Source organism: Propithecus coquereli, unplaced genomic scaffold, assembly GCF_000956105.1.
Source record: "Propithecus coquereli isolate 6110/MARCELLA unplaced genomic scaffold, Pcoq_1.0 Scaffold1, whole genome shotgun sequence".
NCBI classification, from domain to species: Eukaryota; Metazoa; Chordata; class Mammalia; order Primates; family Indriidae; genus Propithecus; species Propithecus coquereli.
Genome location: NW_012133857.1, coordinates 2,062,222 through 2,077,018, shown reverse-complemented (window position 1 = coordinate 2,077,018; position 14,797 = coordinate 2,062,222). Strand labels below are relative to the sequence as shown.

Here is a 14,797-nt window from a genome sequence, read left to right as displayed (position 1 = left end):
GGCCACAAAACAAGTCTGTACAAATTCAAAAACACAAAAATCATATCAAGTATCTTTTCTGATCATGTAGAATAAAACCAGAAATCATTAACAAGAGGAACCTCAGAAAATACACAAACACATGGAAATTAAACAACACGCTCCTGAATGACCAATGGATCAACAAAGAAATTAAGAAAGAAATTTAAAAATTTCTTGAAACAAATGAAAATGCAAATAAATACAACTTACCAAAATCTATGGGATACAGTAAAAGCAATACTAAGAGGAAAATTTGTAGTAATAAATTTCTATATCAAAAAAGTAGAAAGACTTCAAATAAACAACTTAATAATGCACTTCAAGGAACTAAAAAAGCAAGAACAAACCAAACCTTAAATTAGAAGGAAAGAAATCATAAATATCAGAGCAGAAATAAATAAAATTGAGACCAAAAAATACAAAAGATTAGCAACATAAAAAATTGGTTCTTTGAAAAGGTAAACAAAATCAACAAAGCTTTAGCTAGACTAACTAAGAAAAAAAGAGAGATGACCCCCATAAATAAAACCAGAAACAAAAAAGAAGACATAGCAACTGAGACCTCAGAAATAAAACAAATCATTAGAGACTATTATGAACAATTACAGGCTTAAAAATTGGAAAACCGGCCGGGCGCGGTGGCTCACACCTGTAATCCTAGCACTCTGGAGGCCGAGGCGGGCAGATTGTTTGAGCTCAGGAGTTCGAGACCAGCCTGAGCAAGAGCGAGACCCCGTCTCTACTAAAAATAGAAAGAAATTAATCGGACAACTAAAAATATATAGAAAAAAATTAGCTGGGCATGGTGGCGCATGCCTGTTGTCCCAGCTACTTGGGAGGCTGAGGCAGAAGAATTGCTTGAGCCCAGGAGTTTGAGGTTGCTGTGAGCTAGGCTGACGCCACGGCACTCTAGCCCGGGCAAAAGAGTGAGACTCTGCCTCAAAAAAAAAAAAAAAAAATTGGAAAACCTAGAGGAAATGGATAAATTTCTAGATACATAAAACCTACCAAGATTGAACCATGAAAAAATAGAAAATCTCAACAAACCAATAACAAGTAATGAGATGGAAGCCATAATAAACAGTCTCCCATCAAAGAAAAGTCTAGGACCTGATGGAGTCACTGCTGAATTCTACCAAACATTTAAAGAAGAACTAACACCAATCCTCCTAAAACTCTCCAAAAAAATTGAAGAGGAGGGAATACTTCCAAACTCATTCTATAAGGCCAGCATTACCCTGATATGAAAACAAGACAAACGCACAACAAAAAAGAAAACTACAGGCCAGTATCACTTATGAACATAGATGTAAAACTCCTCAACAAAATACTAGCAAAGCAAATTCAACAGCTCATTAAAAAGATCATTCACCAAGATCAAGTAGGATTCATCTCAGGGATGCAAGGATGGTTCAGCATATGCAAATCAATAAACTTGATATATTCACATTAACAGAATCAAGAACAAAAACCAAATGATTATTTAAATAGATGTCAAAAAGCATTTGATAAAATTCAACATCCCTTTATGATAAAAACCATCATAAAAATGAGTATAGAAGGAACATATACCAAAATAATAAAGGCCATATAGGACGACCCACAACTAACATTGAACTGAATGGGGAAAAATTGAAAGCCTTTCCTCTAAAGACTGGAACAAGATGAAGATGCTCCTTTCACCATTATTATTCAACATACTATTGGAAGCCCTGGCCAGAACAGTCAGGTAAAAGAAAGAAATAAAGGGCATCCAAATCAGAAAGGAAGAAGTCAAATTAGGCTTATTTGCAGATGACATGATCTTATACCTAGAAAAACCTAAAGACACCACCAAAAAACTGTTAGTACTGATAAACAAATTCATTAAAGATGCAGGATACAAAATCAACATAAAAAAAATCGCTAGTATTTATATATGCTGACAGCAAATAATCTGAAAAAGAAATCAAGAAAGCAATCTCATTTACAATAGCTACAAAAAATATAAAATACCTAGGAATCAATCTATCCAAATAAGTGAAAGATCTATATTAGGAGAACTATAAAACTCTGATGAAAGAAATAGAAGAGGACACAAACAGAATAGAGGTATTCAATGCTCATGGATTAGAAGAATTAATATTGTTAAAATGACAATGCTACCCAAAGTGATACAGATTTGATGCAAATCCTATCAAAATACCAATGAAATTCTTCACAGAAATAGAAAAAAATTCTAAAGTATATATGAAACCACAAGGGAACCCAAATAGCCAAGGCAATCCGGAGCAAAAAGAACAAAGCTGGAGGCATCACACTACCTGACTTCAAAATATACTATAAAGCTATAGTAACCAAAACAGCACGGTACTAGCATAAAAACAGATACATAGATCAATAGAGCAGAATAGAGAACCCAAATATAATTCCATGCATTTACAACCAACAAAGACACTAAGAACATATTATGGGGAAAGGACAGTCTTTTCAGTAATTGGTATTGGAAAAATTGGATGACTATATGCAGAAGAATGAAACTAGACCCCTATCTCTTACCATACACAAAAATCAACTCAAAATGGATTAAAGACTTGACTCTAAGACTTGAAACTATGAAACTTCTAGAAAAAAACCATTGGGGAAACACTCCAGGATATTGGTCTGGGCTTTGAGTTCAGGGTCCCAGCCCCAGAGCTCAGGGCAGCACATGGGAGACTGGATTGCCCCAGTGTTTGCCTCTACTCTCTTGGGTTGGAGAATGGCCAGGGCAGAGCCTGTAACATTGGGCCTCGGTCTTTTCACTTTCTATTTGTGGGTGAAGGAATGAATTGCTTTGTGTAGCTGGCCAGTGTGGGTTTCCCCTAGTGTTTAGGGCTGTTTTCCCCAAAGACCCTTCCTCTCATGGGATTTGGGCTGTGTGCTCTGAGGGTGGTGACTCACATACACTTCACTCTTTGGAAGAGGGATGCTCTCCACACCTACCCCCACTTAGAGGAAACTTATACCACCAGCTCCTCATGCAAATCAACTTCCTCCTCCATTCAAAACCAGGAATAGACAGCCAAGGATTATTAGAAGCAGGAGAAAATCTGTAAAGTGAAGGAAGAGAACTCCAAACTGAAATCCAAGAAAACAGAAATTAGTTTCCCTGGGGAAATTTGAGAGGCTATTGCATCTATAAGACAATAAAAGATTACTATAAAAAGGAACTACCCAAGAACAGAAGAGCTTGAAATTTAAAAACATGATTGCCAAAAGAAGGACATACCACCGAAGACAGAATTAGTGAGCTGCAGGGCCAGGGCATCTTCCCTGAATGAGGAAGAAAAACATTGAGAAATGGGAAAATATGAGAGAAACAGTGTAGATCTGGCAGGTCTGCAGTGGACTGTGGTAGCTATTGTTGTCACTGCCCAGCAAGCTCTCCCACTTCTTCTGGAGACAGATCTTCCCCTTGTGCCCTCACCAAGAGAAGGGGTGGGCACATGAGCCAAAGAAGACCAATCAGGGCTCTCTCTAGAGAAAGCCAGTTTCACTTTTCACTGAGGTTGTTAAGCTGGGAGTGTGTGAGCCTAGAGCTCTGAGTGGCCCTTCCCCAGGGCAGAGTGGCTAAGAGTCCTTGCCAATAGGGGAGAGAAAGGCCAACAAAGAAAGAGAAGCGGAGTTGAGGCTTGCGGCTGGGATGGAGGTGGGGAAGAGGGAAGGAGGGAGGAGAATGAGAGAAAGCAGAAGGCCAGACAAAGGAAAAGGTTTGAGCCCTTGGATTCAGCAGGGCAGGAATGCCCAGTCGCACAAGCCAAACACTTTCTCCTTTTTGCCTAACTTGGTTATGTCTGTGTCACCTGCAACCATAAACATTCTGAATAATGCAAGGTCCTTTCAGAAGCAAGGACAGAGACAGAAAAGGAAAGGAAATAAGCAAAGACTTAAAAGAAGGTATTTTCCCTGAGCTGAAGGCAGACTTAGCCTTCATATTTAAGGCCAAAGTGCCCTGCAGGACCAGTGAGAAGACTCACATCTAAACCCATGCTGGCCACCATGGAAAAGTACGTTTGAGTGATCATAAGATGGTCAAGTTCGAAAAGTCAGGTAACATTTGTCATTGTGAGAGTGTGGGGTAATGGGTAGTCTCATACATTGTAGGCGGAAGTATAAAACGACACAGTCTTTTTGGAGGATCATTTAAGAGCATCCATAAAGATTTGACATGTGCATTTAAATGTTTACAATGAAACACAAAATACATGCAAAAATGCGTATAAAACACACAGACAGCTTAGATATATGTACAGTTTAAAGAATAATAATAAAAAAAAAACCTATGTACCACCCCGATCCAGCTTCAGAAACAAAATATAACCATCAGCCAGCTTAAGAGAATATTTTGCTTCAGAATAACTTGGGAAATGGGGGTGGGGGGCGGAAGTGGATGGGGATAGGAATGAAACAATATTTGCAGTCAGTTGATGATTATTGAAGGTAGGTGATAAGTACATGGGGGCCTATTATACTATTGTATTTTTATATATGTGAGAAATTTTCCACTAGAAATAAACAGAGAGAGGGACCGAAAGAGGAAGGAGTGAGGGGGAGGGGAGGGGAGGAGAGAGGTGAGGGGGAGGGAGGGGAGGGGAGGGAAAGGGAGAAGGGGGGAGGGGAGGGGAGGAGAGAGGTGAGGGGGAGGGAGGGGAGGGGAGGGAAAGGGAGAAGAAAGAGAAGAAATATTACTAACACCCTTGAAACCTCTAGCGTGTTCCTCCCAGGATATAATGGCATTTGCTCATTTAAATATGCCCCCAATTTTTTGTGTCCATTCTCCTGTTGATAAACATTTGTTGTTTCTAGTTTTCATTGTTAGGAACATTCTAGCTTCGAGTATTTCTACATAAGCACACATCTCCCACTGCACATGCATAAGAGTTTCTCTGGCAGTATATTTAAAAGGGCAAATACTAGATAACACTAAAGCGTTTTCTAAAGTGGTTGTACTAATTTACTTCCCTGTAGTATACACACTTTAGAAAGATATACCCCATAAATATTACCAGTGAATTATCCCTAGATAATGGATTATGAGTCACCTTAATTTTCTTTTCTGTAATTTTCTAATTTTATAGAATAAACATGTATCGATAGCTTTAAATCTAGAAATAGCTTTAGATAAATATATAATTACGCATGACATAAAGAAATCCACCGTGACTGTGCGTAAAGTCTGTTGCAAAGGCTCTTCCCACCCCCCTTACCTCCAGGCCCCGTTTTCCACCTGCAGCTCCAGGACGGTCTGCAGGTGCTGGCAGTGCAAGGCCTCCAGGGTGATGTCCACTCTGCACTCCCCCAGAGGGTGAAGGTGGCCACTGGAAGGCTCGATGTTGAAGGGAGACACCTGATCCGGAGGCCAATCCAGAAGGATTAGAGTGAATACACTTGGAATTGCAGAAGAACTGAGGGCTGGCCATGCCCAGCTAGGGTCGCCCCCAAGCTGCCCCCAGTGCTTCAAAGAGCCCTATCTAGGATTCAGAAGGAGGCAAGCAGGCGGGGGGACCACAGTTGCATGAGTCTCAGGATAAAGAGGACAAAAACTGAATCTCCAAGTAAAGGAATACACAAGCTGGAGGTCCCCATGCCCTGAGCCAGATCTGAGAGTAGAAGGCGGAGAGAGGTACCCCAGGAGGAGTGTGGAGGGCTGGGGAGCAGGAGGGGAGCCAGGGAGCCATGCTGGTAGGAGGGGTGGTGGCCCTCTGAGCAGGCATGGGTCAGGACCCTAACAGGTTCAACCAAGGAAAGCCACCAGGTCACCAGACTGGAGGAGGGGAGAAGCGGCCCGTAGCCACAGATTTTTCCTTTGCACCCAAGTGGTCTTTTCCCCACCCTCCCAGCCTCGCCCCACCCAGGCTTGGCCTCATTCACTCCAGGTCCGCCCTCCCCCCACACCAGCACACAGACAAAGGGAGAGGGGAAGGGGAAACCTTGGGAAGAAAAGTGTCCACATCTGGGAGGTGCTCTACTTCCATTCTCCCTGACCCTGACTGCGAGAAGGGGCACCCTCTGACTGAGTAGCCCGTGAGCTCCCATGGGCCGCGCTGGCTAGTAGAGGTGCCACTGGACATTCAAAGGTCACACTAAGAGGGACAGTATTGCTGTCTTTGGCCTCTCCCTTCCGTGAGACCAAGACCATGAATGCAGGGCCCCACCTGCCTGGAGGTCACTGGTGGGCCAAGGCCCGGCCTCTCCCACCCCTCCCCATTCAGGCCACAGGCTGGCAGGGGTGGGAGAGCTGCGCCCTCTTGCTGGAGGTTTTACCTCCCTGGCACTGCTGGGCGGGATGGGCTGGCCTTTACTGGAGGCTGCTCAGGCCTCACTCTCATAGAAAAAGAGGGCTCTGTGTGCTCTGGCCCGGCTCGCCAGAGCTCAGGCAATGGAGTTTGCGGCCCAGGCTCAGCTGCTAAGGAAAGAGCTGCTTTGCTTGATTTTGCCTTTGTTGTTCATGTTGCTCCCGTGGAGCCCTGGGGACTTGGGGGATGGCTGTAGTCTGGGGCTGGGTTTCAGTAGCTCTGGGTCCCCTACCCTGAAAGCATCTAACAAATTCCAAGTTCCAGCCTCAATTATGACATAAATCTTAAAATACTATGACACTGACAATTATTTCAATTGTAAGATGTGGTTATTCTTCACAGTGGGAGAACACCACAGACTGGGGACTCGAGACCAGGATCAGATATGATTCCACCACCTGTGAGCTGTGCGGCCCTGGGGAAGGCCCGTGCCTGTCTTTCCTCTGTCAAATGAAGAGGTTGGCTGAGGTCTGTATGCTTCCAACTGTGCTCTGGGAAATCCCAGGAATTCCTTGGAAGTGCCTTGGGCAGGGGACTGGGACGTGGGGAGAAGAAGGATGGAGCAGGGCGCCTAACAAGGGGCTCTCCGGGTGGCCAGAGCAGTCACACTTTATCCTATAAATTGGGCTTCTGCATAAGGTTTCATTTGAAGAAAGCGTTCCTGGCTAAACATAATGTGGACACTAAAGATACTGATCCCATCCTGCCCCCAGCCCCTGCCCTCCGCATGGTTCCAGGATCCACCCGAGGAGACCAGTGACCCCTGGGAGGGAGGAGCTAACTCTTAACAGATACTTGGCAATGGCATTGGTGACTCGATGCAAACTGTCATAACTTCTAAGTGCCGGGCTAGAGACGTGAGGCTGTCGGGCAAGGAGAAGAGCTCCCCAGAGTGGAAAGGAAAGCCCTGGGAGAAAGGGACCGGACACTGGCAAATAAGGTGTACATGTGGCTCGGACTGTCTTCCCTCAGCTTCTGACCCTGGAAGGAGAAGTGTGCAGTGTTCTCACTGGAAGGGCACGTGGACAGGCAGAATGGGGACCTCGGCAGGAAGCAGTCAGAGGGAGGGCACTGTCACCAAACTGACATGGCCAGAGTCCCCCACATGTGCAAACCACCAGGGAGCCACAGCCATCAGGGGTGAAGAGGCATGACATACAACTCATGGCTGGCAGTTACAGAGTAACTGAAACTTTGTCTTCTTCCAGATTGCACATTGTATTTACATGTGATGACACGATCTAAATATGATAATGATAATATTTAGCCACTTTTTTTTCTATTTTATAGTAAAAAGAAAAGTGCTATTTGGATGCAAATGAATCTTGAATTTCCTTTCTGAAGCCTTTGGGTTTGGGCCACAAGCCCATGCCAGGTGCCACCTGGTGGCAGGCACTCAAACTGCAGGCACAATCCCCAGGAAGATGAGAACCTTCAGAGGAGGGAATGTGGCCTTAGCAACAGCAGCCTTGGGGGCTTCCTGCCCAACTCAGCTGCTCTGATGAGGGAGAAACTCACGTCCTACTTCTGAATCCAGCGGTAGAGAAAGGAACAGGAATCGCTGGTGTGGGGTTCAATTCAGCTGCAGAGAGGAGCTGCCTGAGTGACGAGGAGAACTGGAGGCACTGCCAGGCAGGGTTTTCCTCTGCCAGCCTCAGAGCTCTGATCGGAAAGCCCCAGTGCAAGTCTCACTGCTTAACCCTGACACAATGGGCTCGCGGGGGAGGAGGCACCATGGAGCCAGCACTGCCCACTTACATCTCCAGGCCTTTCTTCCAGGCAGACGGGGCTCTCCCTCATGTGCCACCTGGCTGGGAGCTGGCTGATGTTCTGGATCTCGAGGGAGGTGGTGGCTTTCTGCCCCAGGCGGAGGAGACCAAACTGAAGCGCTGAGACGTTGATGACCAGGACAGGCCCCTGAGATACCCAGAGGGGCTTGTTACCAGGCCACCTGGAGACAGGCTCTGCGTCCTAGCCCTGCCACCTTTCTGGGGGCCCCCAGCTGCCCAGCCTCCAGCTGCAGCACCTTAAAGGCCGCCTCGATGTGTAGCACCACTGGCGAGGGCCAGTCTCTGATTTCACACAGCAGGTCCTGGCTTGTTGGGCCAGGCACACCCCCGGTAAAGTTCAACTCAAAATCCCCGACTTCACTGGGCTCTGGGAGAGAGAGGAGAGTGAGAGGTAGAGAAAAGTGGGGGCAGTTTTCTTCTGTGGTTGGGCCCAGATGTCTGGCCTTCACTGACTTCTCATCTGCCACACGTCCCAGGCCTTGGCTAGAGCTTATCGCAGGACACCAAGAGCTCTACACAGGCCCCTGGAACTATGGCGACTCCTCCTCCAGCCAGCCCTGGGCAGGTCTCAACCCCCCCTGCTGTCCCCAAAGTACCTATGACCCCTGTGCAGGGTTCTACTTCAATGATGTGGCAGTCGCTGATCTTCCCCCACATGTATCTGATGGGCGACTTGCTGTTGTTCCACATCTGAAAGACACACCGCAATTGCACTGCCCGGATACTGCCCCTTCGTGCCAGTTCTGCACCTGCTGAAGGACTGTGGGATTGTGGGCTCTGAAGGGTCCTCTTGGCACTTTCTTGGCTAATTCCTGGCCATCAGAAGCCATGAACTTCCCAACCCGGCAGGACCCTCACTCCGCACTGCAGTGCACATGGGAGCCATATCCTGCCAAAGACGGGAATGGGTTCCACAGCCCCGACTTTCAGAGGATTCTGGGAAGCTGATAAAATGAGACAGACATACCTGGCCCAGGCATCTGTGCAAGCCAAGCTGGGTTCAAGGGCCCTAGGAACAGCCTCAGCCTCCATGCAGGGGCCGCTACCATGCACCTCTCCAGCTCTATCTTCCCTGTGCTCACGTCCAGCACTCGCTGAGCCGGCCCAGGCAAGGGAGACACAATGACCTACCTTGAAATCTTTCTTCACATTTATGCCAATGTAGTTCTCCCCTGGAATGATGAGGGCGTATGGTTCTAAAAGAACCTGGAAGGGCTCTACCGAGCCTCTCACTTCAATTTCCAGGACAATCACGTCATCCACAGAGTATGAAGAATCCTCCAGGCTCTCCACTTCCGAGCTGAACACAAACCTACCATGAGCTAGGATCCCACATAGCCCAGGAGCATGTCCCTGCCTCGGTCCCACATCTTTGGTCTTGTGAAGAGAAAACACTGCTCAACCCACAGCTCCCAAGCCCCTAAAATCAGAGGCATCAGCCAATGCCATGAAAGAGATGAATGCCTACGGCTGTGCCGATGATACAGCCTAAGGCCTAGAACAGGGGCACTGCCCTCCCTGCCGCCTCCAGGGCCGACATAGCAGCACTCCAGCCTGGCTGACTGGAGACCCACCCTGACAGTTTACACCTGAGACAAAACCTTCCCTCAGCAGTCACCACCACCCAGGGGCCACCAGTCTGGCTGCCCAAGGGTGGCAGTGAGCCTGGGGCACAGCTCCAAGGTTCCTGGGTGGCCTTGTGGTGAGTTCAGTGAGCTCAGCATGCCAATCCCACTCCAGACCTAGGCTGCCAGGGCAAGGCAGAAACACTCCCACTCCCCAAAGCCTGCGGAGTCAGGCCACCCATTCCCCCTTGCCTGGTACCTTCCCCAGAACGATGCCCAGGGGAGGGAAGGCCCAGCTGCCCACCCCTCATCCAGGGCCCAGTCCCTGCTCACCCTATGGGTTCTGGGACTTCTTCTAGTACCATCTGGAGCACACTGTGAAAATCCCTCAGCTGCAAGGCAAAGACAGCGCCTTGAAAACACAATTGCATTCAAGTAGGTTGTCCTGGCAACGGCTGGGGCCATGGCAGGAATTTTTCCCCCCTTAGCCTAGCCACCAGAAAGGCCTTCTGAAAAACCCAGGGCTGCTTCCCTGCTACGTCTTCCCCACCCTAGGGAAAGTGGGGTTGCTGCGGGACATGAGCCACGACTCAGGGGCCTGCCTCAGCCGGGCCTGGGGGTGGGAAGGAAAGGCCTCCTGATGCTGACATTACCCCTTGGCGGTGCCCTCAATGTTTCTGAAGTACCACATGGTCCCCAGGCAGACAATGAGGTGGCTGGATGCCGGGTCCAGCGGCAGACCTGCTCATCCTAGTCCCACATCCACTGAAAGGGACCCCAGAGCATCCTTTTCACACCCAGCTTGAGTGCATCCTTTTCACACCCAGCTTGAGTTCCCCTCTCACTCGCACAGGGCTTCCTTCCACAATGGGGCCGGCACTGTGCTGACCTGGCCCTTGAGACCCTGCACGTCACTCTCTAGGAGCTGCTGTGGGACAGGCGGGATGGACACGTTTCTGACATAGAAATGTGGAAGACACCCAGAGCTGAGGAAACAAGCCCAGGGTCTCGCTGCAGGTGGGGTGTGTCTGGGGTCAGGACCAGGCACAATGAGCCGCTGCGTCCCACACACCAGGCACCTACTCCAGCCACACTCTCAGCTAAGTGCTGGCCTCAGCAGGCCCAGCTGTGGCTTCAGTGTCATTAGAGAACATGGACGCAGGACCAAAATATCATGACCCGGGCATATTTGGCTACGGAGATGACACCATCTTAACCTCATGAGGAGAAAAGCTCAGGATGAACTCGTGGTCCATGTGGGGGCTGAGAACACCCCTTTCGGGCACGATGGAGAAGGCGGTCTCCCTGTCTGGGTGGTATTTGATGCTGTCCATGCTGTAGGTTTCTCCAGGCATTAGGGGCTGCAGGTTGGGCTTCATGATCTGCCAGTGGAAGGCCAGCTCCACGTGCCTATAGGGGCAACACTGACAGTGGTCGGTGGATTCAAGGCCACGTCCCAGTCCTGCCAGGACCCGGTCCTCCCACCCCATGCTCCAGGAGGGAGGAAGAAAGGAGCCAGGAACAGGAAGTGGATAGGTCAGTGCCTTCAAGCCCTCCCCATGGAGGAGCCTGGGGGAGCTGGGTAAGGAGCGGCAGGCAGGTCAGGGTGTTTAAGGGGAGACCATGTAAAGGAGCCCCTCTCTTCCCACCCACGGCAGCTAGAGGTCAGAGCTGCAGTGACTCAGGGGAAATCATGCTCCAACCACTAAACTGGAGGGGTCAAGGCATCCCCCAGATATCAGGAAGATCTTCTGCAGTGTCTCCTACCACTCAAGAGGTCCCAAGGTTTGTCACATGGACACCACTCCTGCCCTCTGCCTCTCCAGCTGGCCTCCCAGGACAGCTGTGTCCAGAAAGATGTGTGCCCACTGGCTACCCCCAGGAACAGTGACAACTCCACTGCAGGAGGAGGGGCAGGACTCCAGACATGCTGCTGATGGGCAGCTGTCACTGGGGAAGGACAGTAGATGAGTCTCTTATCATGCCGGGTAATGATAAGAATCCTGGGTAATGCCTGCCATCCCCAGGGCAGCCCTGGCTGGGAGGCTCTCTGAGGTCTGTCCTGGTGTAATGGGGGTGCTCAGAGGTGGGTCAGGAAATAAATGGCAGTAAGAACTGAACCCACAGGCCATCATCTGTCTAACGCTGGCACTTGGATGGCTTCCCCTGCACAGGCACGGCATGACCTCTTTGGAAAACTGTTCCTGTCTAGGGATGGTCCAGGATGATTAAGAGCATCTCTGTCTAATACGACGTTCTGCAGTGATGGGAATCCTACATATCTGCACTGTCCAATATGATAGCCACCAGCACATGCGGCTACTGAGTGCTTAAAAGGTGGCTAGTGTCACTGAGGAAGCAGGTTTCTAATTTTAATTAATTTAAATTTAAATAGCCACATGTGGCTTGTGGCTACCATGACAGACTATGTAAAGGTGGATCCTTCTATCCAATCTGGATCCATTCTGTGCCCAGGAACTTCCTGCCTTCCTGGGAACTCAGGGCCAGGGGAGGGAGGAGAAGGGCTATGTGCTGGGGCCACGCACAGGGGCCACTCACGTAGCATTTCTGATAATCAGCTGTTTCCTAGCTGTGGACAGAAGGTTTTCAGGCTCAAATCGTATGAAATGCTGGGCTGTTAAGTCTGTGAGCTCTCCAGGTTCTGGCTGACTTTTTTCACCAGAAATATAGATCAGATCCAGCGCAACCAGCTGCCCAGTTCCTGACAAAGTAGGGTAGTGAAGTTAGTGGGGTTTCACTAGGGCTGAAATCCAGACTCCATGGCCAAGGCTGCTGCAGGACCCACGGCACCAGCCACATGCAACTGGCCCTGGCCATGATTCCTGGGGTGCACACATGAGGGAAAGGGGACCGTTAGCACAGACTCACATCCTCACGTCTTCACAGACCAAAAGGAGGTGATCTGGGGAACCTAGCACAGAGCAAGCATTTAGTTAATGCCTGCTGGGTGAAACTGGATGGACAGACAGACGGATAGAAGGAAGGAAGGAACAGGGCATCTTGGGGTGATTCAGCAGGATGCCCCTTCTAACCCTACAGAAATCTAGAGCAACCTCTGGTTGTTCACGTGTGAGTCCCTGGCAATTCCCCAAAGGAGATCAAAGTGAGTTTCAAAGTGAAACAAAGAAAGATTTCACCCCAGGTTTCTCTCTGTCTCTCACTACAAGGCTCCTTGGCTTGTCCTGGAGGCCATGCTGGCATGGGTCTCCAAGGTCAGACCGGAGTGACGGGCCCAAGGCTGGACCTAGGTGCCTGGAGGCTGCAGCACCCCCTCACTGTGCTCCCTGGTACAGAGAGGGCGCAGCTGTGCAGCTGCTGACCTTAGTGCAGTGGGTGGACCCTGTAGCTGGGGCAGCCACTCCAGCCCTGCCCCTGCCTGGGAACACACGCAAGCCCACCTACGATCACCAGCTCCTGTGTCTGGCAGTTGTCGCACACGATGATGAAGGTCTGCTCTGCCTTCCCTAGGCTCCTTGGGAAGAACAAGACCTGGGGGAGAGAAGGGTTGTTCTGTTACCTCCCATTAAAGGGCCTCCAGCCCCACCTCCCACCCTCCTCTTCTCAGACACACACCCCTCCCTTTCTTCTCTGCCCACCTTACCCTGAAGGCTGGAGTTTCCAGCCTGGGCTCCACCCCTGGAGCCATGCGGGGAGCTTGCTCAAAGGATAGAAAGGGAAAGTTCACAGAGAAAATATAAATGGCACTTAAACAAATGGCAAGGTGTACCCTCATTCACAGTAAAAGAAATTTAAATGAAAACCATCCAGAAGAACAGATTTTCACTCATCATACAGGCAAAGAGCAAAAAGTTAACTGTCATAAATACAACGATTTTTTTTCTATTTTTTCCCCAAGCTCTCCCTTTCCCTAAGCCCTGGTAACCACAATTGTACTCTCTGCTTCTATGGGGTCCATTTTTTATAACTGAGATCATGCAGTATTTGTCGTTCTGTGCCTGGCTTATTTCACTTAGCATAATGTCCTCCAGGTTGATCCATGTTGTTGCAAATGACAGGATTTCCTTCCTTTGCAAGGCTAACAAGTATTCGTTTATGTACAGACATCACATTTTCTTTATCTATTTATCTGTCAACAGACACTTAAGTTGATTCCATATCTTGTCTATATTGAATAATGCTGCAATGAACACTGGAGTGCAGATGTCTTTTCGACATACTGATTTAATTTCCTTTGGGTATATACCCAGTAGTGGGATTACGGGATCATACAGTAGTTCTATTTTTAATTTTTTAAAGAAATTCCATACTGTTTTAGTAATGGCTGTACTAATTTACATTCCTACCAACAGTGTGCAAGGGTCCCTTTTCTCCACATCCACACTTACCTTTCATCTTTTTGGTAATAGCCATTCTAATTGGTATAAGGTTATATCTCGTTGTGGTTTTAATATACATTTCCCCGATAATTTGTGATGTTGAACATTTTTCATATACCTGTTGGCTATTTGTATGTCTTCTTTTGAGAAATGTCTATTCAGGTCCCTTTGCCCATTTTTATAATCAGGTTGTTTTCTTGCTATTGAGTTGTTTGAGATCATTATATATTTTGGATATTAACCTTATATCAGATGTATGGTTTGTAAATACAGCATTTTCTCCCATTCTGTAGGTTGTCTCTTCACTGTTGATTGTTTCCTTGTCTGTGCAAAAGCTTTCTAGTTTGATGTGATACCATTTGTCTATTTTCACTTTTGTTGCTGGTGTTTTTGAGGTCAGGTCCAAAAAATCATTGCTCAGACCAACGTCATGAAGATTTTCCCCCATGTTTTCTTGTAGTAGTCTTAGAGTTTCAAGTCTTACATTTAAGTGTTAAATCCATTTTGAGTTGATTTTTGTATCTGGTTAGAGATAGGAGTCTACTTTCCCTCTGACAAATGCAATTACATTATGCTTTGATTCTCTCCAAAATAATCTAGGAAGGGCAGGGTGAGGATTTGTTGAGGGAGTTGGAGGGGTGTAGATGCAATAAGATTGACCAACAGCTGATAATTATTGAAGCTGGGTAGTGAATACATGAGTGATCATTAAACTAGTCTCTCTACTTTTGTATATGTTTAAAAAT

At 47.9% G+C, this 14,797-nt stretch overlaps 1 protein-coding gene across 1 annotated transcript in view; it reads right to left on the bottom strand.

Annotated features, from left to right (window-relative positions):
* DLEC1 (deleted in lung and esophageal cancer 1) overlaps positions 1-14,797 on the bottom strand; it is a 71,060-nt gene that overhangs the window by 20,235 nt on the left and 36,028 nt on the right. The window contains exons 11-19 of the mRNA XM_012647309.1: positions 13,113-13,203; positions 12,253-12,415; positions 10,911-11,103; positions 10,027-10,085; positions 9,260-9,428; positions 8,725-8,818; positions 8,365-8,495; positions 8,097-8,255; positions 5,250-5,389 (exon numbers count right to left, since the gene is read on the bottom strand). Of these exons, the coding sequence (XP_012502763.1) occupies positions 5,250-5,389; positions 8,097-8,255; positions 8,365-8,495; positions 8,725-8,818; positions 9,260-9,428; positions 10,027-10,085; positions 10,911-11,103; positions 12,253-12,415; positions 13,113-13,203 (1,199 nt within the window). The remainder of the gene's footprint in view (positions 1-5,249; positions 5,390-8,096; positions 8,256-8,364; positions 8,496-8,724; positions 8,819-9,259; positions 9,429-10,026; positions 10,086-10,910; positions 11,104-12,252; positions 12,416-13,112; positions 13,204-14,797) is intronic.